Source organism: Tilletiaria anomala (genome assembly GCF_000711695.1).
Source record: "Tilletiaria anomala UBC 951 chromosome Unknown K437scaffold_9, whole genome shotgun sequence".
Classification (NCBI taxonomy): Eukaryota; Fungi; Basidiomycota; class Exobasidiomycetes; order Georgefischeriales; family Tilletiariaceae; genus Tilletiaria; species Tilletiaria anomala.
Window position 1 is genome coordinate 222,307 of NW_013547013.1, and position 25,738 is coordinate 248,044.

The 25,738-nt window shown below is 54.0% G+C and overlaps 8 protein-coding genes across 8 annotated transcripts; 6 read left to right on the forward strand and 2 right to left on the reverse strand.

The window, feature by feature from the left end:
- The first annotated feature begins 313 nt into the window (after positions 1-313).
- Positions 314-1,673, forward strand: K437DRAFT_272423 (uncharacterized protein). The gene is made up of 3 exons (XM_013389946.1): positions 314-859; positions 950-1,174; positions 1,244-1,673. Exons 1-3 carry the CDS (start codon positions 488-490, stop codon positions 1,259-1,261), a joined length of 615 nt encoding a protein of 204 aa, XP_013245400.1. The 5' UTR covers positions 314-487; the 3' UTR covers positions 1,262-1,673.
- Positions 1,674-5,270: 3,597 nt separating this feature from the next.
- On the forward strand, positions 5,271-8,360 carry K437DRAFT_254154 (MFS general substrate transporter). The gene is made up of 4 exons (XM_013389947.1): positions 5,271-6,432; positions 6,497-6,843; positions 6,918-7,437; positions 7,540-8,360. Exons 1-4 carry the CDS (start codon positions 5,557-5,559, stop codon positions 8,080-8,082), a joined length of 2,286 nt encoding a protein of 761 aa, XP_013245401.1. The 5' UTR covers positions 5,271-5,556; the 3' UTR covers positions 8,083-8,360.
- A 1,266-nt stretch (positions 8,361-9,626) lies between these two features.
- K437DRAFT_220514 (SPRY-domain-containing protein) lies at positions 9,627-10,706 on the reverse strand (the record flags this gene model as incomplete). The annotated part of the gene is made up of 2 exons (XM_013389948.1): positions 9,627-10,006; positions 10,088-10,706. Coding segments are annotated over 2 exons (999 nt in total), but the record flags the coding sequence as incomplete, so codon positions are not given.
- A 1,850-nt stretch (positions 10,707-12,556) lies between these two features.
- Positions 12,557-14,274, forward strand: K437DRAFT_187746 (putative NADH-cytochrome b5 reductase 2). The gene is made up of 4 exons (XM_013389949.1): positions 12,557-12,992; positions 13,081-13,264; positions 13,354-13,880; positions 13,991-14,274. Exons 1-4 carry the CDS (start codon positions 12,649-12,651, stop codon positions 14,001-14,003), a joined length of 1,068 nt encoding a protein of 355 aa, XP_013245403.1. The 5' UTR covers positions 12,557-12,648; the 3' UTR covers positions 14,004-14,274.
- Positions 14,255-16,353, forward strand: K437DRAFT_187714 (uncharacterized protein). Its single transcript, XM_013389950.1, has 3 exons — positions 14,255-14,690; positions 14,811-15,446; positions 15,511-16,353. Exons 1-3 carry the CDS (start codon positions 14,506-14,508, stop codon positions 16,274-16,276), a joined length of 1,587 nt encoding a protein of 528 aa, XP_013245404.1. The 5' UTR covers positions 14,255-14,505; the 3' UTR covers positions 16,277-16,353.
- Positions 16,354-16,451: 98 nt separating this feature from the next.
- On the reverse strand, positions 16,452-16,928 carry K437DRAFT_218591 (nucleic acid-binding protein; the record flags this gene model as incomplete). The annotated part of the gene is made up of 2 exons (XM_013389951.1): positions 16,452-16,777; positions 16,847-16,928. Coding segments are annotated over 2 exons (408 nt in total), but the record flags the coding sequence as incomplete, so codon positions are not given.
- A 620-nt stretch (positions 16,929-17,548) lies between these two features.
- On the forward strand, positions 17,549-19,533 carry K437DRAFT_254158 (YIF1-domain-containing protein). The gene is made up of 6 exons (XM_013389952.1): positions 17,549-17,694; positions 17,808-17,825; positions 17,901-18,380; positions 18,444-18,717; positions 18,782-19,092; positions 19,184-19,533. The coding sequence occupies exons 1-6, from the start codon at positions 17,686-17,688 to the stop codon at positions 19,394-19,396; spliced, it is 1,305 nt and encodes a 434-aa protein (XP_013245406.1). The 5' UTR covers positions 17,549-17,685; the 3' UTR covers positions 19,397-19,533.
- Positions 19,534-22,256: 2,723 nt separating this feature from the next.
- Positions 22,257-25,097, forward strand: K437DRAFT_187621 (acetate--CoA ligase). Its single transcript, XM_013389953.1, has 4 exons — positions 22,257-22,650; positions 23,100-23,249; positions 23,302-24,851; positions 24,934-25,097. The coding sequence occupies exons 1-4, from the start codon at positions 22,498-22,500 to the stop codon at positions 25,076-25,078; spliced, it is 1,998 nt and encodes a 665-aa protein (XP_013245407.1). The 5' UTR covers positions 22,257-22,497; the 3' UTR covers positions 25,079-25,097.
- The last annotated feature ends 641 nt before the right edge of the window (positions 25,098-25,738 follow it).

Sequence of the window (25,738 nt, forward strand, 5' to 3'; positions counted from 1 at the left end):
TCGATGCCAACGAGGCAAGAGCTGTGATATTCCGCTACTGAGGATGAGGTCAGCTGGGGATACGTCAGTCGAGTCATGCAATGACGGCTACCCGCTGGCCAGTAAAATTGATCAGCTGAGCTAGCCGCATTCGCGTTGCTGCTGCTGCTAGCAATCGAGCAGTATCCACGGAAGATCATAGGTCGGTCAAGTCACGCAGCGCCGAAGGTTCAATGAAGGGTATCTGTAGAAAGGCTATGTATGGTATGCACGTAGTTATATGTACGTAATATTCTCAAGCACGTCTCAACAATGCGCTACATGGGACTCAGGAGGCACAACCGGCGACGCGACGCGTTGCATAAATAATAATTACAAGCTTTCGCGATCCTGCTTGGTGGTGTTGTTCTTTCTTCCTTTCCATCTCACGCTTCCCATCCCACCATCTTGCTTTCCTTGCGAGTTCAAGGGCAGATCCTTACATTGGCTACACACGGAAGGCTATAATATGGCACCGCGTGACTCGTATGTGGCGTATGGCCCGCGACCCACCTCATCATTCACGACGTCGGCTGGATACCATAATTACCTGAATGCCGGACAGCTGTCAAACATCTCGCACTGCATCCAAGCGGTCTCGCTAGCATGTGCACATCTGGAAGATATGAATGCCTTCATGGGGCATATGATCGCGCCATACGAGCGCCTCTCAGTGGTTTTGTCCAACAAACGTCATTTTGACCTCGTCAGCGAGACAGAGATTACAAAAGCACGAGACCACCTCAGCAGTGAAATTGCACCGCAGCTGACCGAGCTTATGGACAAAGCCAAGGAGAGTTTAGAGAAGGAGGAGAGGCAGATGAAGGCGCTACGAAACAAGGTGTGTCTTGCTAAGTCACTTGCCCTGCGGAAGCGGCCGATCCGTGTCGCTGAAGCTGTCCATCCACATGCTCTCTGTGGCGCTCTACAGACGCTGCAACAACAGGCGCAGCTCGAAGAAATGGGCATCAAGCTCGAACCCCCCGCTCCTCCTGCAACCGCAGTGCCAGCAGAGGGCACGCCAGAAGCTGCTGCAGCTGTCAAGGCAGCGGAACGCGAGCTCCAGGCGCTCAAGAAGCAGGTTGCCAGCCTCAGAAGGAAAAGAGAGCTGTTGTCCAAGAGCGTTGAGAAGCTCGAAAGTGACGTAGACCGATCTGTGAGTTTGGAAGGCCCTGCGCAAGCAGCCTAGAAAGCGCATCATTCGCTAAATTTGTTGCGCCCTCAGGAAAAGCAATCGAGATAGGGCAGCCTATGTCTCTTGCTTCCTTGCACCTATTTTTCTCATGTTGTATCATATTCTCGTCGCAAGTGCAACACTCAACAACTCGAAAGGTCCTATTCGAAACTGGAGACTGATATGACTCGATCAACAGCAACTTGAACGCATCGCCTTCTCGGACGTCTTGGTTGATCGACTGTGTCATCAAAGAAACGAAAGACGTGAGTATGGATGAACCATCATTTTTGCGGACTGCAGGATGTATATCTCTCGCGGGTCTGGCAACGGACCCAAAGTTTGAGATTTTTGGCCGGTAGGGCCACCCTCTGTGTGTCGCAAGTACTTGGCAACCTGATAAACCTACAGTGAAACGGTATTGTGTTGGGCGTGGCCCTCTCTCCCTGCGGGATTTTGATGCATCATATCCGGAATGGAGCCCAACAAAGGCTTCGTACATACACATTTTCACTTTCAATCACGATTCATTTCCATCGTCATACGCGATGTTGGACCTGTAACTGGCTGTTGGCCACACCGGCCGACTTTATCGGGCTTCGCTGGGCCGCACAGCATGCTAGTACTGCGGCACATGTCTCTGAATACCTCTTGAAAGCTGACGGGCAAACTTGAGCTGGGAAGCAAATCAGACGGCTGTTGTTGTGCTTGCAGAGGCGACGTGGGCAAGCGGTATTTTATGTTCGCTTGTTTTGAACCGTACTTTCATCATCTTTGGGCCGGCTTTGATGGAGCGATGTCCTTCGTTTCGTTTCACAGGCAAGAATGGAAAGACCTGCCTTCTCGAAAGCTAGCATGGAAAGCCAGATTAACTCATCCATGCTCTTTACAGATTGGCGAAGGGCCACCCCGTTGCAGCGGATCGAGCATTGACTTTGCACACGCAAATATACTCCCATCCACTTCTTCTGGTGAGTGCCATCTCGCCGCTGATTGCTTTCAAGTATATTTTCGATCACTTTACAGATCCCTTCTCACTAATATCCGCCGATAATCCGCCGATCCGGCGATTTGGTACCCCCGCTCGAAGATGTGACGGTTCCATGAGCCCGCGTTGAGCTTTGCGGTTGCCACAGATGAAGCTCCTCCTACCGCCGGGGATGATATTCTTTTTATTGTCCCACATGGAGCAGCGGAGTGCCTATACAATCTTATGTTCACACGGAATCGCCAGTCCCGCACCAGGATGTATCTGCCAGCAAATCCAGTCCACTCATTTCAAAACTCCACGGTTTCTTTCAAACTGGTGAAAGCCATTCTAGAATGCACGAGCTTTCACGTCACCGGTAGACTTTGTGATGGATACCCGAGCATCCTGTTCACTCTTTAGAGTACTGCGGTATCGTGGCATTATGACTGTGGAAGAGATCAGAGGGATCTCTGCGTCAATGTTTCAGCCCCAGTTCCACATTCGAAAGCATTGACTTTCCATCTACATCAAGTCTGCCTTTTCCATCTGCTCGGCACAGTCAGACACAGTCATATTCAGCCATCAGTCTGAATGCCACAGCTTTCACCGTTTCCAATCGCAGATTCTTTCCGGCCTCCACAGCTCGAGTTTTCATAAGTTGGTCAAGACAGGCGCAATCGCGCACTTTGATGGAAACAGGGGCTGCCTGTTCGCTAGTAACGGAAATTCCATCGGGCTCTGCAGACTGTGCACGATGCCATCCGCGCTGTAATGGATCATCTTCCAGCTCATTCTTTACGGACTGCAGGGATATTTCCGTAGAAAGCCAACTAAAGGCCCTTTGCAAACACTGCACTTGCTTATGCAAAAAAATGGTATCAGATGCAAAAACTCAATGTGATAGGTCAAATGAACAGATTTAAACGCTTGTTGTTGTTGCTCCTTGCGTTTCATTGCAAGCTCTCTAGGTCTCATGCAGTAGGTGTTTGCACTTCATGGCATGATTGCTTTCGCCAGATACTTTGAAAAAGGCTGCGACGGCTCTTCGCATTCTGCACCCACTCGAAATCGCTTCTCCACCTTCCTTCTGAAAAAGAATGGAAGCCTTTGTCCGTCGCGCCTCGCAACTTTTGTAATGAATCGAGATGCCGTTTGAAGATCACGCTGCCCTTTAGAAGTCACGGATTCCCAACATATGAGAAGTGTGTAACAGCTACTGTGATGAGAGAAATATATTGCGTGTCGACGGAACGTCGGCGATTGTAACGCCCTTGTCTTAAACAAGTTGGTACGTCTCAGTTTAGCCGGACTCCCCGGCTAGCGGCGCCAGAAGCGAGGTTAACCAGGCACCAAGCAACACGCCGCATGCAGTTGCAACAGTGTTGTGGCACGGTCCGCCTGCGTGTATATATGTACTGTGCCAGATTGCGCCGTCGGCGACAAGAATTCATGAGCATTATTCCGGAAACTCAGCAACCAATGAACATCGCTCGATTGTGCACGTGTGTTGACCCAATACTATCTTTCGAGTCAGGCTGCGGTCTGCTTCGGTACACTGAGTGTAGCAATAATATCGCCACTGGCAGTGCTCTAGCCGGTTAGCCTGTGGGGGCCTGGGCTCGAACAGTCTGACTAGGTCTGATATTGGGGTCTAGCCAGCCCTTTGGTAGACTCAGGGTATTTTCATATTTCATATTTTATGGATGTGCATACAAGGCTCGATGCTACCTGGTGTCCTAGCGTCCAGCGTCCGCACATACAAATGACAAAATCAATATGCACCCGATTTGCGATTCTGCCTACTCTTTTTTCTCTTTATCTGCATTTTAGGCTACAATTTGCGTAGATTTTCGTAAATGCATGTACATGCATATTTTTAGAGAGAATTGGTGTAAATGTTGTTTTGGACTTCTGATTTGTCAGGTTAATGTTGATCAGAGATGATCGTGGTCGCTCCTCGTCTTGTTGCATTTTGGAGAATGAGAAAGACGAGAGGCAGTGACAGTGACGGCCCGACACGCTTACGAGCACCCACAGAGTTGATTCAACTGTCGAAATACTGTCGAGCTCTAGAAGCTTTCGGGATCTATTATCAAAGAGAGATGAATGGGTGACTGAGTGCGAGCAGACGATCAGGTCATGACGCGATATGTACATAGACAAGCCAAACGTGTCAACGCGTGACCCACCAAGCGGCAAGCACGTGAAGACCTGTCAATGTCGAAGTGTCATCATGTCAAGACCTGCCATCCAGCCAACAGCCAAGTACCAGGATAGACCAAAACCAGCCGCATATTTTATTGCCAGCGCCCAGCGCAGTGCGAACGCCCAAAGCTCGGCATCCAGTGTGTTTGTATGCACCAGCCCATCTCCTGCCTCTATCCAGGTCTAACCTAGTCCAACAACAGTTTACAAAACACCACACCCGCAATGAGCAATGCGCAGATCGTACCAAAACAGGTCAAAGGGTAAAGGGACATAGTGCATACATAAAATTTGTGACGGAGGCGGGGTCGGTCAGGGCTAGTCCGAACGAAGACCAAAGGGAGCCCGTGCACTGCAGGATTGGGTCTGGCGAATGGGCTAGGGTTTGGACCTGGACTGGTATATACGCACTGGATCTGCTAGGAATCTGGAACAAGATCCCATTCCTACTCTCAAGTCGGTCCGTAATATGTATAAAAGCTTAGTGGCAGTTTTGAGAGCGGCGGTGCAATTTGTACTGGTTGCGTTTGGACAAGGCCAGGTGAGTGGCTTGGGCGATATGCAGCTGGAGCAGTGCTGGTTAGTTGGAGCTTGTACGTCTGACGTTGTACGTATGAGCCAAACTTGAAATGTATGTATTCGGGTAGTATGCGATTTTTTTAATAGAAATAGCCAGAGTGGCCTTACAAAATTCAGGGCATGGCTCATGTTCTCAAACTTAAATAAGCTAGCTACATCGGTGCAACCTGGGTTCTAGTCTGTCGGTAGTCGACGCATTTAAGCTGTGAAGTGTGAACGACTGAAAGGCCGAAGGCTCGCTTCAATTTAGAAATTTCGGGTCACGTACGGTTTTGCAGAACAAAATCTTAGCCCCGGAAAGCCATCAGCCCGCTGCTCCTCCTGCCTGCACTTCTGTTGCAAGATGACTTCGGCTAGATCCAGTGGATCCATTGTTGGAGTGTGAAAAGCAGCTGAAGCCCCCCGGGCCGACGATGCCTCCTCCATTGTTGCCCGGCATGCCTCAAAGCTGTCAATAAGCTTCTCTATTTCTCTTTCTCCTTGCCATCTCCCTTTCTTGCGTCGACTTTCCTCAAAGGTATCCGGCTCTCAGAATTCAGGCTGCCTGTTGCTACCGGCCACACATATTCGCTTGCGCTTCGAAAGGACGCGGACGAGCTGACCACCCAAGATGCCGTTCGGCTCAGACATGGACGCCTGGGATGGCATTTACTACATGTCCGCCTCAGAAGAATCAGGCGCACAAACTACGGGTTCTGCTCGGCCTTCCTCGGAACTCGACCATGGTGGCAACGCTCATCCACGAGCCAGCTTCTTTGGGGGCTTCATCGGTTCGTCTCGTGCCGTTCGAGGCAGCAGCGAGCTGCAAAGTGCCATAGCGCCGGCTCTCGAACGCTCATCCGGGCACAGCAGCAGGCGCTCAGAATTGGACGACGTCGACTACGATATGCAAAAAGAGGACTTCATTCCGTTCTCATCAGAGCTGGGTCCACGCCAGGAAGACATGGATTCTGCATTGCAAAGGCCTTTTTCTACAACTTTAAAGGACGCTAAAATGTCGGCAGGCCCTGCAGCTGCGACTTCATATCTCAATGGCGGCCTAGAAACAGCGGCTGGATTGCATGCATCGTACAGCCTACCCCTCGAGACCACATCGACCGTCGCAGCGGAACGGCAACAACGGGACCCGCGCAGAGCCAAGAGTAACTTGAAGAGTCCGCTTGCACTGGTGGAGCGACGACGAGCGACAACTTGGCTTGGGCTCACCTTTGGTGAAATCAAGCTGCTTGCGTTGGCGGGTGCCGGCTTCATGATGGACTCCTACGACCTCTTCATCATCAACTTGATCTATCCAATCCTCCTGCGCGTATATTATCCGGCGGAGCAGACTCAGCTGGACTGGGGCTTATCCGGGGGTGTGCTCAAGGCCAGCGCCAACATGGGAAATGTCATCGGCCAGCTGCTTTTTGGTTTCTTGGGTGACTTTTGGGGACGAAGCGTCTTGTACGGCAAGGAGCTAGCTCTTGTGATCTTTGCCATCATTTTGGTGGGTCTGTTCTAACCCTACAGCCCATACTTTCGACTGCTGCTGAAAATCATGGCCCTCACAGATGATTTCCGCACCGGACCAACTCGGTGGCCTTGGCGTCACCATCTGGATCTGTGTCTTCCGTGCGCTGATGGGGATCGGCATTGGTGGCGACTATGCACTCAGCGGCTGCATCGTTGCAGACAGAGCGAGCCTCAAGACGCGTGGCGTTCTTCTCGCCATCATCTTCTCGAACCAAGGCTGGGGTACATTGGCAGGTTCGCTGATGTCCATCATTGTCATTTCCGCTTACAAGCCATCCGTGATTGCGGGTGATGTCCAGAATCTTGGAGGCGCGTGGCGCATCTTGCAAGGCGCTGTCCTCGTCCCATCTTTTATCGTTCTTTACTTCCGTCTGACGCTGGTCGAGTGAGTCAAAGCGAATGGGCCGTTGAACACGTCCTATCTTGGTATCTGACACTCTCGCACACTCTTCCATGCAGATCGTCGAGATTCGTGCAGGCTCGGTACCTTCAGGACCATCCAGACTACGTCAGTAAAGCTTCAGCAGCTGGTCTAGTCATTGTGAAGGATGTTAAGGACGAGGAAATCGCCATGGTGGACATGCCCCCCGATAGTCCCATGCGCTTCAAACAATCTTTCTCGCCTTCCAGCCGTGCCGACGGGCCTGCCCAAATCTTTTCCAGCACCTCACCTGGCTTCGACGCCCTCAGCCACGACAGAGCTCACACATTGCATAAACTTGATATGCATGGCCAGCAGAAGCGCGGACCATCTGCGCAAGAGGTGCGTGAGGCGCTTCGCAACGCCATGGCCAACGCCAAAGGATGGCATTTCAAGAGCGTCGGTTTGCCGCACAATGAGTTCTGGAAGTACTTCAAGGAGTGGACACATTTCCGTCGTCTGTTAGGCACAACCCTGTGTTGGTTCTTGGTGGACATTACCTTCTACGGAATCAACCTCAACCAGACAAGTTTGTTGGCGGCTCTCCACTACACACAGGTGAGCCGGCTGTCATCTCCTGCTGGCGCAGCAGCATGCCCTTCAAGCTGTGAATTGCCATTCGGTAGAGCTGACCATTCATCCCCGGTTATCCGCACAAAGGGAGATATTTGGACTCAACTCATGAAGACGGCCACCGGAAATCTCATTGTCGTCCTAGCTGGCTTCCTTCCTGGCTACTTTATCACCATCGCTCTGATCGAAACTCGACTAGGTCGCAAGAAGATCCAGATGCTCGGTTTCTTTGTGAATGCCGTCATGTTCCTCATCCTCGCCTTGATCTACCCCAGGCTCGAAACGCAGCCGGTTGCTTTCTTCATCTGCTTCGTCATCCTCCAACTCTCCTTCAACTTTGGTGCGAATGCAACCACGTTCATCATCCCTGCCGAGCAGTTCCCAACCAAAGTTCGCGCTACGGCGCTCGGCGTCTCTGCAGCCTGCGGTAAGCTTGGCAGCATCATTTCCGCGCTCGGTTTCAGCACACTCGCGTCTTCGAACTCGATTGGTCCCACTGGCGTCTTCTGGATCTTTCTTGGCGTGTCCATCGCAGGGCTCATTGCTACTGTCTTGCTCATCGAAGAGACGAGAGGCTTTGACCCAGACGCGTTGGATCGCGAAGAAATGGTGCAGCGGCGGTTACGTTAGATAGAGTTTCGATTTTGCGCAGAACAACTCCGTGATGATACCTCATTTAGTTTCGGATGTGAACTATGTTATCTTTTCCTTGCTTTGATTCGACATACAAGATACACTGCTGGTTACTTTGCATATATCCTCACCGCACTCGATTGTCGCAAGGCCCAACCCCCCGGCCTTATCGATCATCACCGATGAAAGCGCCCTGCAGTCCCCTGCTCACGTTTGAAACGTGTGCGTCTGTAATACCAATACGGACAGTTGCTCAATTTGATGCTGGAATACTACAATGATGGACAGAAATTGTCCGAAGTACAACACTTCATATTCAAAATGTACCGCTCGCTGCGCTACTACCCGCTCTATTCCTCTCAATTACCCTGGTTTGCACCAGCTCCACCAAGGATGGAGGATACCCATGCAAGCGCTGCGCTGCCCGCCGATGACGAGCGGCTGTTGCACTGCGTGTTGGCGTGGGTCCTCGCTTCCAAGTCCACGTCGTTCGCATGGCCGTTGCCATTGGCGTTAGCTATGCCGGCGTTGGCGCTGGTCAAGCTCTCGTACCGTCCCGGCGTGTCGGCCTCTGCAGAACTTGCTGCTGCTGCTGCTGTTGGAGCAGGGCCGCGACTGTTGTGGAAGTAATCGCGGCGCTGCTCGCCACCGCCACCGCGGTTAGCGCCAGGAACTTCTGAGCCGGGCGACGCCAAGTCCGGCGTGTCGGTCGACAAGGGTGTGAGCAGACCACGCTCAGAAAGCAGATTGACGAGCGAGTTGGCGAACAACTGAGTGCGGCCTGGTACATGACTGGTATTTGGATGCGTCGCATCGTCTTCCGTGCTGCTAGAGGCTGAATGCACAGAATGAATCGAGCCGATCGACGCGTGTCGACTTGGGCCTTGACCCTGTCCGCCCGCGTGCCTCGTCGCTGGCTGCGACGAGGAATCGCCCCGCCCAAAGCCGGGGAGCATTGCGAGCCAGCTGGTGCGCCGTGAACCAGCAACTGATGTGCCTGGGGGTGGTAGCTCATCATCGAGGCTGTACGGCGGTGGGCTGCTGAGACGATTGAGCGCGACTTGCAAGTACCCAGGTTGGGCATGTGCTCGTCCACCGCGTCCACGGGAAGGAGCAGTTGGCGCATGATAGAGGGAATGCATACTGATATCAAGCCCGTTAGGTGTAGGTGGGTTCGGAGGCGCATCGTCCTCTGAACCCCCAGATGTGGCGCGCTGTCGTACTGCAGCCGAGGCAGACAAAGAAGACGAAGACAGATCCTCCCCGACGACGAATGGAGCATTCACCTCGGAGCCCGTGCGGCTCTCCTGCTGGTGGTGTCCTTGAGCACGCCTTCGGGCTGAAACCGAAAGTCTGGATGCACGCGCACGCGGACTCTCGTTAGGAGAGACGGTGTCAGACAGCGGGGGCGGCGGCGTCTCCTCGCCGCTTCTTGCGCTCCTGTAGGCCTGATGAGCCGCAAGGTGCTGCTGATGCTGATGCTGATGCTGATGCTGGGGGTGCTGAATGCCGGAGGTGCTCTGCAGCAGCAGCTGCTGCTGACCACTCTCGATCAGGATGCTCCCTCCTTCGTGGCCATACGCCGGCGGCGGCGCGAGTGTGCCGGCCATGGGCGCAAGCCCCCATTTCTTGACATTGGCCTCGATGAAGACAAAGCCGGCCTGACCAAAATTGACGTGGATCTCCGCTTGGCCGTCCGCGCCGACGGTGGGGAAGAAGTTGTGCCTGTTGAGCCCGACAAATGCATCCTCAAGCTTCTTGCCGTTGCGCGTGAAAAAGACAGTCCCGCTGCGCGGGCGATAGCCGACGCCGATTACATCGCCTTGCACATACGCTGGGCCATATGACTGCGCAGCCCACGGATGATTGTGGCACTTTGACCCGTCAGCTGAGTAGAAGCCGATTGAGTATTTATGGAAGCCTGTAAGGGGGAAGGTGGGAAACAAAATTCTTCAGCACCCGATGGTGACTGCAATGCTCCTTCCCCAGAGCGCAAACATACCGGGAAAGCGGAAGCTCGGATACGGCTTGGTTGTCAAGCCGATGGCCACATTTGTGGTGTCGGGTTTGTTGAACATCTTGACCTCCCAGTAGTATACTTCGTTTAGCTTCGGGACCGGGAGGTTACTTTGCACACAGACGCCACCGCCCTCCTGGGGCGCCATGCCTGCGCCATCAGCGAGGAAGGTGATCTCAGTCCTGGCTTCGACAAAGACGCTCGGGTTGGACTCGTAGTCCGGATCGAAGCTCCATGCGCTGACGCCCTTTTCCTGGATGCTGAGGAACTGCGACAGCGTGATGTCAGTCGAGACACTCGCTGGCGGGTTGGCCAGGAACCAGTCGCTGGCGCGCCGATAGCCTTGGCGCACCGCCTCATCCATCAGACCCTGCAGGAACATTTCCTCCCGCTCCACAGCGACAGACGCTCTGACGTCTTCTTCGTCGCATGTAATATCCACGGGCCCGTCCTGCTCACTCAGAGAAATGCGCGACTGCCGCCGCAAGACGAGGACGAGGATGGAGGAAAGGAGCAAAATGAAGATCAGGGTTGACAGCAGGATGAGGAGCGGCAAGACCAGCGAGAGTGCGTCGCCGTCTTCGACTGGATAACCCGGGTTCATGGTGGGGTCGTCCGGCGGTCCGCCAGGACTATCATCGCCGCCGCTACCTGGTGAAGGTGGAAAAATCGGCTGCTGGCCTCCGGAATTGTTATCATCACTCATGAAGAAAGCCCAGCCGTTCTTGGCGACGCTGAAGCGTGGCGGCTTCCGTAGTGGCTGGGGGCTCAGCGCAAGCTGGGCCCGCCCGCGCTCGTCCCCTTCCTCGTCAGATGTCGAAGTGAGGATCAGATCGTACATCCAATCCGTTGAAGATCCCTCGTCGTTGTGGTGCAGCCGAGACGTCCGCGTCTCAGCACTACCAAGGTTACCAAGAGCAGGGATGTCACCTTGCAGCCGCGGCTGTTTCCGCCCGTTGCCACTTGCCCGCTCACTGGCAATCGTCTTGCCGCTGGCCTTTGAACGCCACCGTATGCGCGATGGTTTTCCTGTCCCTCCGACGCATTGTGAAAGTGGAACGCCGGGTGCATTGGCATCGCTGGCGCGGATCACGTCCAGTTGTTCGGGAAAGATGCTGGTGCAGGCATCGCGCGAGGTAAGCGCGGAAGCGGACTGCTTTCTTTGAGGCTGAAACTGCTCGAATAGAGCTTGGCGCCCTTGATTCTCGTGCCCATCGACCAGCTGCTGGTGCAATGCGTCGAAGTAGGCCTGCTCTTTCGCCTCTATCCGCAGGCCGGATGTGCTGGTGTGTGGCCGCAAGTGCAGCTCCGCTGCTCCTGATTGATGTCGGCTGGAAGAACAAGCGACGGACCTGGAGTCGGAGCTGGACCCAGCGCTGCCTTTTGTCTTGAAATGCTCCACCGACGCATCGCTGGACAAAGGCGCGCGGAAGAGACGCCCGCCGCGACGGCAGCTGTCGGCAACTAGGGCGTCACCCGCATTGCTGTCGCGCATAGCTGCTGATGATTCTGAAGGTGACTCTGCGAGAGCTCCTGACACACCCTCACCTCCGGACGCGATGCAAGTTGATGAGCCTGCTTGCTTGTTGGGTGCTGCTGCTCGCGCGAGGATTTGTTGGGTCGCACGAGCTTATTAGGGCCGAGGGCACGCCGGGACGTGCTCTGGACGTTCCTCCTGAGAAGAAAACGTAAGCGGTTGGTGTTAAGCTTGGCCCACAGTGCTTCCACTAGCGGTGTAAGAAGCGCTGGCCAGCTACCTGTGGGTCTGGATCAAGGCGAATCCAGGGGGCCTTGTAGTGGTCTCAGCTAGTGTCGCCGTGCGTGGAGGTGCGAGCAGCCGTCGCGGTGCTTGCGTCACAATAGCGTTGCACAGCACGCAGGCATTTCCATGCTACAGATATTGGGCCTCGCCGAGGCTCGCGCTGACAGCTCGAATGTTACTCACCCTACCTGAACCATCCGTAACACCTTTTGTGCCATATCGACCTTGGCTGAGAAAGTGGAATGGGACGGGGTAGATGTGGAACACGCTGGCGCTGCTGGGCGGTGGGTCGTGAGAGCATCGGGCACTGGCGCGCTTTTCGGCATGGACACGCGACTCTTTATCGCTGTACTCATAGGAGACAACGGTCAAGCGGCACCGGCCAAGGCCCCAGGGCGGGGCTCAGGCGGGGTTTACAAGGGCTGCCTCCTCTCCAAAACCAAGTCTTTCTCTCCGTTGACGTCAGCCGTGTGTGATGGGAACGAGCAAGTCAGGTGGCACACACCACACTTCCAAATTCTCAAACTCCCGAGCCAACCAGGGTTATATGGTCCAACAGCAGTCCACCCCCCCACTAAAGAGAGAGTTGCGTGCTGCATCTCGTCAGCGTCGCATCCTGATCAAAAGAAAGACATTCTCTTTCTCACGACGCCGGCATTCAAATTTATCTGTTGCGATAGATACATCTGCTCCCCAAGCCAGACCAGAGCAACCTCCCGTTCCTCCATCTTGAACTTCCAGCTCCGAACCGATCGCAGCACACACGCCTCTCACAGCAGGAACCATGATTCGCCCAGCCATCACTTTCGCCGCATGTGCCTGCCGATCAAGCGGCCAAGGCGCCCGCGCCCAGGTGCGCGCCTACGCCTCATCTTCCGGCGGCGCTGGCAACTCTTCGAACTTGCCCCTAGTCCTCGGTCTCGGGGGGCTGGCCGGCCTCGGGGGTTGGTACGCGCTCGGCGGCTTCAACTCGACGGACAAGGCCAAAAACAACGCAAAGGAGCTTGCGGAGAGCGCCAAGAGCCAGGCCAAGGCCGGCGCCACAAGCGTCAGCGGTGCCTTGGACAAGAGCACCTTCAAGGAGTTCACGCTCAAGGAGATTAAGCCGTACAACCATGACAGTGCTACGTGCGTTTACTTCCCGCTCCGGTATCGCGCGCCCTGAAATGGTCGCTGACATACCCGAGTCCCTTGCCGTGCGTCTTTTGTCTTGCAGCCTGGTTTTCGAACTGCCAGACAACCAGACTTCTGGACTTTCCGTTGCCTCTGCCGTCCTCTTGAAGGCCGCCGAGGGAGCTGCGCCGCTTAAGGACAAGAACGGCAAGGACATCATACGCCCATACACCCCGGTTACCACACCCGACACACAGGGCCACATTGACTTTTTGATCAAGAAATACGTGAGTCCGCGCGCTGGTTGTGGGGGAGGGGCCGCGTGTGACGCTGCGGCTGACACGCGAGCACAACCTTTGCTCACTCGTCTCTGCAGAGCAACGGTAACATGTCCAAGTACACGCTCGATCTCAGGCCTGGCGACAAGATTGCAATCAAAGGTCCGATCCCCAAATTCCAGTACCAGGCAAATGAGTTTGAGGAGATTGCATGCATCGCCGGCGGGTCCGGCATCACGCCCATGCTGCAACTTGTTCAAGCGATCCGTGATAACCCAGAGGATAAAACACGCTTCACGCTGATCTACACGAACAAGACCGAGCAGGACATACTCTGCCGCGAGGAGTTTGACAAGCTGGCCAAGGCGAACCCGGACAAGTACAAGATCATCTACGGACTTGACTTGGCTACCAAGGGAAGCCGCACCGCGGCGTTCACGGGCTACATCACACCGGAGATACTTAGCAAGTACCTACCCGCACCCGACAAGGCAGACCGCATCAAACTCTTCGTCTGCGGCCCACCGCCACAAGTCGAGGCCATCTCAGGCGGCAAGGGTCCTAAGGGCAGCCAGGGCGAGCTCAAGGGCTTGCTCGCTGACGCTGGCTACCAGCCTTCCCAAGTGTGAGCTTATCCCCTCCTCCCTCTTTATGGGCGCGTGACTGCGTACAGAGCTCGAAGTTTCGGCTGCTGACTGCTTGGACTTTCCTAATGACTTCATTGAATCTTCATAGGTACAAGTTCTAAGCTCGCCGAGTTAGGCTCTGCAAGTCCAGCATGTAGTCTGATGCCGCGCAAAAAGAAGCAGTCTAGGGGCAATAATAGTCACGATACTCGCTCGCAAAATAGGCTGGGGCAATCATGAATGTGAGATAAAGTTCAGCTCACAATCAATGAGCTGTGTTGTGACTTGTGAAGGAGGAATTAGGTCACACGTGTCACAGGAAGTAGATAGGAAAATGACACTCAAGCCTGGAAATGATCGCTATTTGCTTCACGCGGCACGCAACACACATGTATCCAGTACGCCGTGTATCCGACAAGGCTCGCTTCTTCGAAATTCGTCGCTCTTGTAGCAGCAATCCGGCATATATGAGTGTATACTGTCTCTACCAGTCCGGACCATCCAGTTGATTCATCCGAGTTCCTGCTGGTCTGAACGGTATTCGTGCCTATTCTCATAGATATAGCTTGCGCGAGCAGCCATTTGACTTCCCAAGTAATCAGCATTGTTGCGTTCACATCGACCATGGCAGACGATTCACCCGCAGGCTTCGTGGTGCCGCCATATGAAATCTCGCAAGACAGCGACCATGTCTACCTCTCAGTGCGCGTTCCATCTTCATCGGACAGTTCGATCGCCGCCGCCACAGTGCCAAGGGTCGTCAGCGAGGACAGAGCGTTTGGCTTCGTTATGGGTGACTATTACTTGCCGTGCGTGCGTGAGCTCCGCTTCCCTTCTGTTTGCTGTTGTTGGAGCTGCAACTAGGCACAAACAGAAGCAAAGACTCAAAGACTGACTCCAGACTGCATGGTGCGCACTCTCCCTGACAGACTCTTCCTACCTGCACCCGTGCAAAACGAACCCAAGCTTGAGCCACCGCTATCGGGGTCCTCCAGCTCTCTATGCTGGAGCGTGACACTACGCAAAGCAAACAAGGGAGAGCATTTTGAAGGACTTGAAGATTTGCAGCCTCAGATCTTACCCCCGGCCGCAGTCGAAGCTTTGGCCAGCGCCAGTGATGCCGCTGCAGCATCAGCAGCAGCAGGGAATATCGATGGTAACAGCGGCCACTCGAACTTAAAAACGAAAGATAGCGATGGCTTGCGCAGCTTGACGTGTGACATGCTCAAGCGTGCGTTAAGCAAGGAAAACGAAAGCAGATTTTTGCAAGGGCAACCTGGTCTCATGCTGTCGACGGACGACGACAGGGCCGATGATGGCATTACAACTTCCCATCGCGCTGAGGATGCTAATCCTTTGACGAGCACGTCCCATGTCACCGCAACAGGCCCGCGAATAGGATATGGTTTTCGTCGCGCTCATCACGAACCTCTCGATCCTCAAGCTGTGGAGTGCAGTCGCGCTTACGGGCTGAAACATGCGGATCCGTCGAGCGTGCCGCTGGAGCTGCGGGAGAAAGGGGCGTGGGACGACGAAGAGAACAAGTGGGACGAAGGGTGGTACTTGTAAGTTTCGACTTGCTGGCCTGTATGGAACCCCAGCATCCCCTGACCTCCCTCAACTGCACAGAGAAAACTATCTCGACATGGAAGGCGAGATCACGGCCATCGTGGACTACACTGTGCAGCTATCGAACCCTTCGGCACAAGCAACCGACGCTGCGGCGAAGGACGGCAAAGCGACAGTGGCAGATGAAGATCTCGAAGCACTATGCCTGCTCTGGACCTTGCTCTTTGCATATGCTTACGACCAGCGGACTAACTTCGAAGATCCGACCATTGAATCAGGTTGGACGATCAGTGCACTCTCACGACCTCTCTGCTGGTTCGCATCGCCCGTCTCGCCGATGGCCCTGGCCGCTTCTGCAGATCCCACAATGCCTTCCGCCCCGCAGCGTGCACTCTTCGCTGCGGTAATCGCTAGTTTCCGGCGCAGTCTTTGCTTCCCGCTCTATCGGCATTGGGCCTTGTCGCTCAGGGTCTATACTGACGTACACGAGCTGCTGAAAGCCGGTCCTGGTGCAGTGATTGAGGCACTACAGGCGACTCATGTGCGCCTCATGCAGGGTGCGACAGGTCAAAGAGACGACCCCATGCTCAATATATTTGCCCGCGTCTGGTTGGAGCCTCTGCTCGCGCTTTTGCAACAGGGTGACACCGCGAAGGAAGTAGTAGGCCAGTTGCTGGCGCTGTTGCGTGCACTTGATACAAGCAATATGCATCCCCGTACCGAGCTCTTCAAAGATTACGTGGGTGGCGGCAAGTGGGACTTGACCGCACTTGACGAAGCTGCGAAGGAGGATGTCGCCAGCGGCCAGCAGGGAGGATACGTGTAGCATTCCGGTCTCATACATGAAGTGAGAGTCTTACCTCGCTGCTTTTTTGAATAGACAAATACTACAGGCGCTGAAAACGGCAAAGGATAACATCTGCGGAGTGTGCGAAAAGCCGCTACGATTCTCGAGGTGAAGATCGCAACTAGCCGGGCGTCTAAAGGTCGTCGAGATCCTCGTCATCCGAAGCATCCTCATCGCTGTCCTCGAATTCGACGTCGCTTCCTTCGTCTTGGTCGCCGTACGTCTCGGTTTCGTTGATCTTGGCGTTCTCAGGAAGTTGACCATACTTCTTCAGCTCACGCGCTTCGTCTGGCGAGTACTTTTGAATAACGTCCGCCTTCTCGTCCTGGAATTCACGCAGCGACAAAAGAATGATGTCTCCCTGGTTGATCCAGACCTTCTTGCGAAGCTTGCCTCGAATGTGTGCCAACCGCTTTTCGCCGTCGAAGCATTGTGCTTCTAGACGTCCGTTACCAAGCATCTTCAGTACTTGCGCATACTCTGAAGATATATGAACAGATCAGAACGGAGGCTTTGCAATGCACCAGGGAACGCTGCACGTATGCTCACCTTGCCCATCTTCCTTGAAGACGAGTTCTCGCTTCTCGCTTTCGTTCTCGTTCTTACCACGTCGGCGGTTTTTGCCACCCTTTCCCTTGTTCTGAGCAGCACAAGTGCGGGGGAAAGTGAAAATGTCGGTAAGCTGAGACTGTTGACGACTATAAAGTGTTCCCTTGGTCACGCGGGCATTTCGAAGCGAATATGCTAGTGACGAAATCATCCAGGCTCTACCGAATATGCCTGCCGTAGCTCATTGCTGCCCAATGCTTGGCCGTGGCGCCTGTTAACCAGACTGCCAAGGCAAAGCTGCTACGCTGAGTGGCTAATTGCACGACCATGTTGATCAAAATGCTTCGCAACCTTCCAACACAGCTGACCCTTCTAAGAGAGGCTAGAAGACGCTCGTACACGCCCATCTTGGAACTGATCCTGCGTACGAGTGTATCCAGCACTTACCTTCGGCATCTTTTCTAGCTTTGCCAAGTAGCTTGCTGGTGATGGTGGTGAGGAGGAAAGGAATTGTGATCGGCTTGAAGTTCTTCAAGTCGATAAGTGTGATTTGCGAACCAGCTGGAAGGCTCGACTTTGTAGCTGGGTCTGAAATAATGGAACTAAACAAGCGAGACTGCAAGCTGCGTATAATGTGTCCGTTGTTGCGCCGCGGCGTTTGAATATATCGTGTGCGAAACGCGAATGTGGTCCATGACCTATCCGTGTTGCCAGCGTCGCAGCATCTCGAGGAAAATGCGCATCAAGAATATCAGCACTACGGGCTGAGATACTTTTAAAGTTGGTGCTGCACGAAAATCGAGAGAGAGGGAGAAAGAAGGGGACCAAGTCAGGCAGTCATGAGCCAGGTGAGGGGGATGCGAGCTGCAAAAATAAGAACCGATGATACTTCTAAGCGTGTCCATATGCTCATGACCGACCTTACGTGCTGTCGTTATCGCTTCCATGCTCCTCTGCTTAGTACTCGTCACGATCACCTGTCAGTTTTTCTGTCGTCAGAATTATACTGCACAAAAGCTGACCTGATACGTTTGTGTCCACGACCTGCACACAGCCACCCCTTCGTCATCCGGTCCCCACCCATCCACCATTAAAAGTGCCAGACCCACCAATCACGCCGACACCCTCTAATGGGGCGCCCTTGTCCACGTCTCCCACTGATCCACACACCTCCTCTGCTCGCCCTCGCGCGCATGGCAGCACGGATAATGCGCTAGGGGGCGACGGGTACGTGCGATACAGCTCACCGCCCATCAATCAGGCAAATCCTTACGGCGGCCCGGGCACTGCGGCAGCCAGCAGCTTTGGGGGGTCCATGCAGCAAGGCATGTTCTATCAAGGCGGGGATGGGCGCGGCGCTGCGCCTTCAGGCAGCATGCAAGTTGGCGGTGGAGTATCTGGCGCAGGGCCGTACGGAGGCTGGGTTGGTGCAGGAGGTCCAATGGGTGGCATTATGAATGATGCAACCGCGCAAATGGGCATGCAATTTGGAGCACAAATTGCAGCAGCAGGTGGTGACTACGTGGAAAAGAATGTGCGAGCTAGCCGTCTTTCCTAATTGCCGTGTGTATACGCTGATATTTTCTGCTCCTATTAGATCAATCGGTTCTTCTCGCTTCCAGCCCTCAAGTATTCATTCAACGTGTCGAATTCGTATGTGCTCCACAAGCTTCGTCTCGTCCTGTTCCCTTGGCGGCATAAGCCATGGTCGCGCTCCCACCGCCACGGAAATGGATCTGCAAGCACAGCCAGCGCGTATGCCGGCATGGACGGACATGCACAATCTCCCGGACCGGCGGCGGGTAAGAACGGAGGCGAGGGCTATCTGCCCCCACGAGAGGACGTCAATAGTCCTGATCTTTACATCCCTTGTGAGCCGCTAGCCTGAATGCGGAGCTGCAGAGTGCAATACTGAAGAACTGTAACTCTCCGTAGCCATGGCATTCGTCACGTACATTCTGGTCATTGCCACCATTCACGGGCTCGAATCGCGCTTCCACCCTGAGCAATTGGGCCTGACATCGTCACGAGCCCTCGCAATCATTCTCCTCGAAGTTTCATTTGTCAAGCTCGGCTGCTACCTGCTCAACATCCAAGGCGATCATACGGTTGTCGACCTGGTCGCATACGCCGGCTACAAATTCGTCGGCACACTTGTCACGCTTCTTGTGGGATTGCTCGGCTTCGAGGGAATGGTGTATTGGGGCGTCTTCCTATACACGTTTTCGGCCAACGCTTTCTTTATCGTATGTAGTCCTCCATGGCTTTTTCCAACGGATCGTCGTATCGCTGACCCTTTCACTACCATGCGGCTTGCTTCATTACCGCTTTCCACAGTTGCGCTCTTTGCGATACGTCGTCCTTCCGGATCCATCGTCACCGTCTAGCGTGACTATCACCCATGCGCAACGTTCCAAGCGCATTCAGTTCCTCTTTGCGATCGCTGTTGCACAGCTTCCGCTCTGCTGGGCTCTCGTAGTAGGCATCTTCAATGGTAGTCACAAGGCCGTCGCTGCCAAAGCAGCTGCGAAAGTCGCTGGTGCTATCTAGGCCAGCTGATGTGCCGCCGCGAGATACTTGCTGATATCCTCGAACCTGGGCTTGCATGCGCTCGGACGCATCAGGACATGCACACTGTTGCATTTTGTCATCTCCCATGAATAAATACAGAATGAGTTGCAAACCAACATGCATTGCTTCAACATTGGCTCAAAAGGCAGAAGCGGTGTGCAACGCCGTTCTTCATTTCACTTTGATACGCAGGACTTGGTTCGAGCAGTTTGAGTCATTTCTCAATTGTCGGCCCCGTGGTTGATACTCGTACCTGCTTTTGCTGGCAATGTCATTCGGCAGGGAAAGTCATCGCTTACAACGCGCGGGGCATGAGCGCCAGCACTACCTCTCGCTAGTCTTTGCCTTGACTAACTGATGCCAGCAACACTCATATTTTGGCCAACGAGATCATCCTCTAAGTTTCTCGACATTCGCTTTGAGCTGCTCCTCTATTGCGCCCAAGTCTTTTACCACATTTCCACTCACTGGTTCCCCCATGTGGCCATTCGCATCAGCATCGCATTTTAAGATGTTGCGTGCAAACAAGCGAGCATAGACGATGGCGAGAGAGTGCAACATGACATAATAGGCAAATTGGTCCACGAGGGGATGTCCTGCCTGAGTTGCCCGCAGACCGCATCAGATCATATAAACGGAGAAGGAAGGAAGGTCGTGGGCTGACCGTAGCGACTTCTAAAGGAAATGGTGTTAACCAGACTCAGAAAAAGAACGGCGGATCAAGTCGCTTTGATGCTCCTTTCTAGATCACATATCTTCGCATACAAAGGCGTTCCGGGGCGGACGAAACAGAATCGCGGCGGCCAAGCTAGTGGATCAGCAGAAAACGAACAAGAGAGGCACTGAAGAATTTATGCACTCTCCTAGGCTGTCACGGGCTCCTTGTGTTGCTGACTGACGGGGCCATAGTCGAGAATGATACGCGGCTTTTGTTTCGCTTGACGCCTGTTTTGGTACTCATGTCAGTTAGCTAGGCTCCGAGCAGGCGGAGAGATATTGGTGCGATCAAGTAATGGGCGACAAGGCCAGGAGGAAGAGAGACCTAACTCAACGCAACAACGACACGAAAAGGAACATGGTCAGCCCTGACCGTCATTGAAGACCCCTTCAGGACATGCCGACCGCGGCCGATGGCTGGCGGCTTTCTTGAGCCCGAGCTTCTCGAGTAGCCAGGTTATGCGAAAGGCACGGCTCGTTCCGAGGTTGCAGAGTACCAGGCGAAGCGCTTTGGTTTGCGGATGCGAGGACATGGTTCGGTTCAGGTTTGCTAGGTGGTTTATTGCTGTTCGGAAGGTGCGTCCTGCGCTACGCAGGTGTAAAGTGGATGAGTTTGAGTGAGATCAAATATATGATAGAGAATTGAGGTACGACAAGGAGTTCTCACTGAGATGAGGGGATGCTGGCCGCCGCAAAATACACACATTCAATCAACCAAGAAACGTTTCAGCACGGCCGTGCTCATCCAGGGCCTTGGCCATTGCAGCACATCTCAAGGAGGAGGATATACATATTGCAACGTCTCTCCTCAGAAAAGGAGAGCCTGAAACGATTGAGCTGCGAACGTCATTACAACGCACATTGCTCATTCACCACTTACTATGTCGGTCCACGCTGCTGAAGACTTGATGAGTTGCAACGAGGTCCGAGACTCTGAGGAGGGGTAAAGAACGCCACTTCGCTCGCCTTTCTCTATTGTTGATTCGACTATGAAAAGCTTCTGTAGCTCGCTGTTTGGCAGCAATCTGCATCCTTTCTATGCAGGGTGCTTGAAGCGAAATGTCTCCATAAGAGTCTTTGCCGGAAGCGAAGATATTCACAGTGGCTGATGCGGTTGCACAATAGGCATGTATGAGTTATTGGTGCTCGTCAGAGCCTTTTCACACAATTTTTCGGGCCGCAGCAGCATGTCAATAAAAATTGTCGACTAGCTGCTCACGCACTCTTAAAGCTAAAGCGCTAAGAGACTTTTAACGTGCCCAAGTGGACCTTAAATTATCTAGGCTGCTCTGGCCTCTGGGGCATTGTCGGGGGGAGTCAGAGGAACCTTCCAACTTCTCCAACTTGGGCAGCAGCTCCGCCTCTACTACTCGAGAATCTGATTGTACAGGCCTGCAAGGCATTCGGAGAGTCGAGAAGGGGTGCGGGAATATGATGTTGAAGCAGCCCTTGTGAGCTATTGTGCTCTCTACATACCCGACCTTTTCGCCGCAGCGTCATCGACCTCGACCAAAATTCGATTGCGACGGCAGGCGATCAAGGACCCCCTCCCCGGTGCATTTGCCATGGCTTTCTTGCTATGGATTTGCCGTTCCGACTCGGCCGGGTGTTATGAGCTCGCCCACAGCGACCAGCGTAAACTACTGTACAGTGGTCAAGGTCCTCTCTAGTTGTTTATCAAAGGCTCAAAAGGAAAACGGACGAAGAGCTGGTGTGCTGTGTGCGGGACAGATGGCTTGTGCGCACCCCGGAAAAGTCGGATTTTGCGCGAGAATTGAATTGCAGGCGTGCGGACGGGACCTCCTCAAACCACCAGAGCAATGCAGCATTAGCGCACACTCAAGTCATCTAAATCTACTTACAGTGCTGGCGAGGCGGTGATGTGATCGAACAGGAGTAGACCAGAAACGACGAATGATGGTATTGCGGTCAGCGGTGAGGAGAAGACTTGCGCATTTCTGTTCAGTCGTATCACGCAAGAGCCAGGCTCCATGCGGCCATATTTGCCAGCCAAGCAAGGAGAGTCAGACGTGGTCTGTTTGTAGATAGTCAGCGCTCGGCTACTGTACATTGCTTGAGCGCTCGAGCGGGACACCAGTGGCAAACAGATGTATGTCGTCTATCGAACATCTTCCATGGGCGTGATCAACGTTCTCAGCATATAAAGGCTGCATCTTCTCCGCTATCTCCATCCCTCTGCGCGTCTCTCTTTTTGGGTTGCATCCTACCCCTACCTACATACACTGCACACATCAACACGGATTGCAGCTTGTCCAGGGCCAGTGTAGCAGAGGTTTCCTCTGCTTCTTTCATTCACGACATCACGAATTCATCTGAGATCTCGAACAACGCGAGCACGAACAATGGCTGAGGTTCCGGAAGTGCCCACTTTCGACATCCCCGCTCGGCAGCGAGGCAAGGGCTCGGGTGCTAACATCAAGCCTCACATCGACCAGGCCACCTATCAGAAGAACCACGCCGCGTCCCTCAACGACAGTGAAGCGTTCTGGGCAAAGGTGAGATGCTCGCTAAAGCTCTTCTGTCCTTTTCGATCGCGATGTGGGGCGCCGCGGGCTTGTGGCTCCCCGCCGAAGCCTTTGGAAGAAGGAGAGTTCGAGTGTGCCGAGGTGTTAGGGCTCGCATACGACACTTCCAACCTCAGGTCTGCCCTAGCCTTGGGCTTTGTTTCGGACTCGCCTCAATGTGATCCACTGGCCTGTATCAAGAAGCGGGAATCACGGATCGAGAGATGCGGTACTTCTGCTCTGCTTGTACGAGGCGACAGCGCTGGTTCGTCTCTCTCAAGGATGGATGTGGATCGTGAGGACATGACCCTGTAGTGAAGGTAGTCGGACTTGGATGGGCACAGAGAGTGATGGAGGTCATTGACCCGCTTTCTAGAAGCTTATGCATCCGAAGATGAGGCGAATAGGAAGCACTTGCTGAAACGATGCGCTCTTTCCAGCTCGCAAATGAGACTATCTCTTGGGAGGTGCCTTTCCGCACTGTTCAGAATGGGAATTTCGAGTCCGGTGATGTTGCTTGGTTCCCAGAGGGACAGCTCAATGCGTCCTACAACTGCGTCGATCGCTGGGCGTTCAAGAACCCCAACAAGGTGAGAGGAGAGCATGAATGCGCGAAATGGCAGTATTCTGACCATTTCACAGACCGCTATCATTTTTGAAGCTGATGAGCCTGGCAATTCCAAAGAAATCAGCTACAGCCAGCTCCTGAGAGAGGTCTCGCAGGCTGCTAATGTGCTCAAAAAGCTTGGGGTCAAGAAGGGTGATACTGTCATCGTCTACCTGCCCATGGTTCCAGAAGCTGCCATCACGCTCCTTGCCTGCGCTCGCATCGGTGCAGTTCACTCTGTCGTATTTGCTGGTTTCTCTGCCGACTCGCTCCGTGACCGCGCGAATGACTGCGGTGCGCGTGTAGTCATTACGACGGATGAGGGCCGTCGCGGCGGCAGGACGATCGCTACCAAGTCGATTGTCGATGCCGCCCTCAAGGAGTGCCCTGCCGTCGAGCACTGCCTTGTCGTCAAGCGCACCGGCAACGAAGTCGGTTGGAACAAGAAGCGTGACCTGTGGTGGCACGAGGAGTGCGCCAAGGAGTGCGCTTACTCTGCACCGACGCCCGTCATGGCCGAGGACCCGCTGTTCATCCTCTACACTTCTGGCTCCACTGGCAAGCCCAAGGGTGTCGTGCACACCACTGGTGGCTACCTTCTCGGCGCAGCCTTGACTGTCAAGCATGTCTTTGACGTCCATGAAAACGATAAATACGCCTGCATGGCGGACATTGGTTGGATTACTGGTCACACTTATATCGTCTATGGCCCGTTGATGAACGGCGTCACCACGCTCATATTTGAAAGCACGCCGGTATACCCGACGCCATCACGATACTGGGAGATGGTCGACCAGCACAAGGTGACGCAGTTCTACACTGCGCCGACCTCAATTCGTCTGCTCAGGAGGCTGGGCGAGGAGCATGTCAAGAAGCACGATCTCTCTTCGCTGCGCGTCATCGGGTCCGTCGGAGAGCCTATCAACCCAGAAGCGTGGCACTGGTACAACGAAAACGTTGGCAGAAAGGAGTGCGCCATCGTCGATACCTGGTGGCAGACCGAGACGGGCTCGATCCTCATCACGCCGCTTCCTGGCGCGACCAAAGTCAAGCCCGGCAGTGCAACTTTCCCTTTCTGGGGCGTCGAACCTGTGCTCTTGGACCCGACAACCGGCCAGGTGCTCGAGGGCAACAATGTTGAAGGTGTCCTCGCCATCAAGCGTCCATGGCCTTCGATGGCGCGCACCATTTTCAACGATCATACACGATACCTCGAAACGTACATGGCCCCGTACAAGGGCTACTACTTTACCGGGGATGGCGCCGCTCGCGACAAGGATGGCTACATCTGGATCAAGGGTCGTGTAGACGACGTCATCAACGTCTCCGGCCATCGTCTCTCGACAGCCGAGATCGAGTCGGCTCTCATCGGCCACCCCGGTGTCGCGGAGACGGCTGTCGTCGGCATTGCGGAAGAGCTGACGGGTCAAGCGATCTGTGCTTATGTCACGCTCAAGCCTGACTTCAGCTACGACAACGAGGACGCGCTCATCAAGGAGCTCGTCATCCAGGTCAGGCGCAACATTGGTCCTTTCGCCGCGCCAAAGAAGATTGTTATCACGCAGGACTTGCCCAAGACTCGCAGGTGCGTAGTGCAGGTGCTTGGAAGGTGCGGCGTACTTGATCCCGGCTGATATGCTCTCTTCGCTGTTTGTTCGGTACTGCAGCGGGAAGATCATGAGACGTATTCTGCGGAAGATCGCAAGCGGCGAGGGAGGCCAGCTTGGCGATGTTTCCTCCCTCGGCGACCCATCTGTGGTGGAGAAGCTGATCGTTCAGTATGAGAGCTCCAAGGCTAGCTCCGGCAAGTGAAGAAAGAGCTGCAAAAGGTTGAAGGATCTGGAAATGGATCAGAGCGATGTGGACTTTCTGTCCTGTACGCAAGGGATGTTTATATCATCATGGAAACAAATAACTGAAGCTCGACAATTCGTGTATGGAAGGCTCTTGGACCCTCTTTGAAAAGCACGTCTCCCGAAGAAGTCTGTCATAAAACGCATTTGTGGGGGACCCATGGATTCCATCGATCTCAAACGGTTGTTTATGGAGTACATGTGCTTTTTTTTCTTCAGATCAGCACTGAAAACAGGACGTGTGATGGTCAGCCGTTCGAGCATTCTCCACATGTAAAGCTCGCTTGCAAGGTGGGTTGGTACCTGTGGGTTCATACGTAACGCTTCGAGCGTTCGAATACAGAGGCCCATAGCAGCTTTCGAAGCAACAGGATGCAAGGTCCAAATTCCGAGCACCGTCGATCATGGGACTATGTTACGATGCACAAACTGAATGCAGTTGTCGAATCACGAAATTCTCGAGAGTCAAGACCCGAGAGACCAGATACCCGCGGCAAGATGTATATGGTAGAGCAAAGAACGAAGCGAGCTGCGCTATGAAAGCGATCTCTAAAATTAGAGTATACATTCGTCTACAGTCATACGCTGCATTCGTCCCGGGGTCCAACGAGCAGCCTCG

What these genes read in the sequence shown, in the direction of transcription:
- K437DRAFT_187714 (XM_013389950.1), top strand. Translation starts at nt 14,506, where the DNA reads ATGGCAGACGATTCACCCGCAGGCTTCGTGGTGCCGCCATATGAAATC. An exon ending in ATGGGTGACTATTACTTGCC is followed by an intron (nt 14,691 to 14,810) that starts GTGCGTGCGTGA and finishes TCTCCCTGACAG; the next exon opens with ACTCTTCCTACCTGCACCCG. An exon ending in TGGGACGAAGGGTGGTACTT is followed by an intron (nt 15,447 to 15,510) that starts GTAAGTTTCGAC and finishes TCAACTGCACAG; the next exon opens with AGAAAACTATCTCGACATGG.
- K437DRAFT_187621 (XM_013389953.1), top strand. Translation starts at nt 22,498, where the DNA reads ATGGCTGAGGTTCCGGAAGTGCCCACTTTCGACATCCCCGCTCGGCAG. An exon ending in CGTTCAAGAACCCCAACAAG is followed by an intron (nt 23,250 to 23,301) that starts GTGAGAGGAGAG and finishes ACCATTTCACAG; the next exon opens with ACCGCTATCATTTTTGAAGC. An exon ending in GACTTGCCCAAGACTCGCAG is followed by an intron (nt 24,852 to 24,933) that starts GTGCGTAGTGCA and finishes TCGGTACTGCAG; the next exon opens with CGGGAAGATCATGAGACGTA.
- K437DRAFT_272423 (XM_013389946.1), top strand. Translation starts at nt 488, where the DNA reads ATGGCACCGCGTGACTCGTATGTGGCGTATGGCCCGCGACCCACCTCA. An exon ending in TGAAGGCGCTACGAAACAAG is followed by an intron (nt 860 to 949) that starts GTGTGTCTTGCT and finishes GGCGCTCTACAG; the next exon opens with ACGCTGCAACAACAGGCGCA.
- K437DRAFT_187746 (XM_013389949.1), top strand. Translation starts at nt 12,649, where the DNA reads ATGATTCGCCCAGCCATCACTTTCGCCGCATGTGCCTGCCGATCAAGC. An exon ending in TACAACCATGACAGTGCTAC is followed by an intron (nt 12,993 to 13,080) that starts GTGCGTTTACTT and finishes TTTGTCTTGCAG; the next exon opens with CCTGGTTTTCGAACTGCCAG. An exon ending in ACTTTTTGATCAAGAAATAC is followed by an intron (nt 13,265 to 13,353) that starts GTGAGTCCGCGC and finishes TCGTCTCTGCAG; the next exon opens with AGCAACGGTAACATGTCCAA.
- K437DRAFT_254154 (XM_013389947.1), top strand. Translation starts at nt 5,557, where the DNA reads ATGCCGTTCGGCTCAGACATGGACGCCTGGGATGGCATTTACTACATG. An exon ending in TGATCTTTGCCATCATTTTG is followed by an intron (nt 6,433 to 6,496) that starts GTGGGTCTGTTC and finishes TGGCCCTCACAG; the next exon opens with ATGATTTCCGCACCGGACCA. An exon ending in TTCCGTCTGACGCTGGTCGA is followed by an intron (nt 6,844 to 6,917) that starts GTGAGTCAAAGC and finishes TCTTCCATGCAG; the next exon opens with ATCGTCGAGATTCGTGCAGG.
- K437DRAFT_254158 (XM_013389952.1), top strand. An exon ending in GTGACTACGTGGAAAAGAAT is followed by an intron (nt 18,381 to 18,443) that starts GTGCGAGCTAGC and finishes TGCTCCTATTAG; the next exon opens with ATCAATCGGTTCTTCTCGCT. An exon ending in TCCTGATCTTTACATCCCTT is followed by an intron (nt 18,718 to 18,781) that starts GTGAGCCGCTAG and finishes AACTCTCCGTAG; the next exon opens with CCATGGCATTCGTCACGTAC.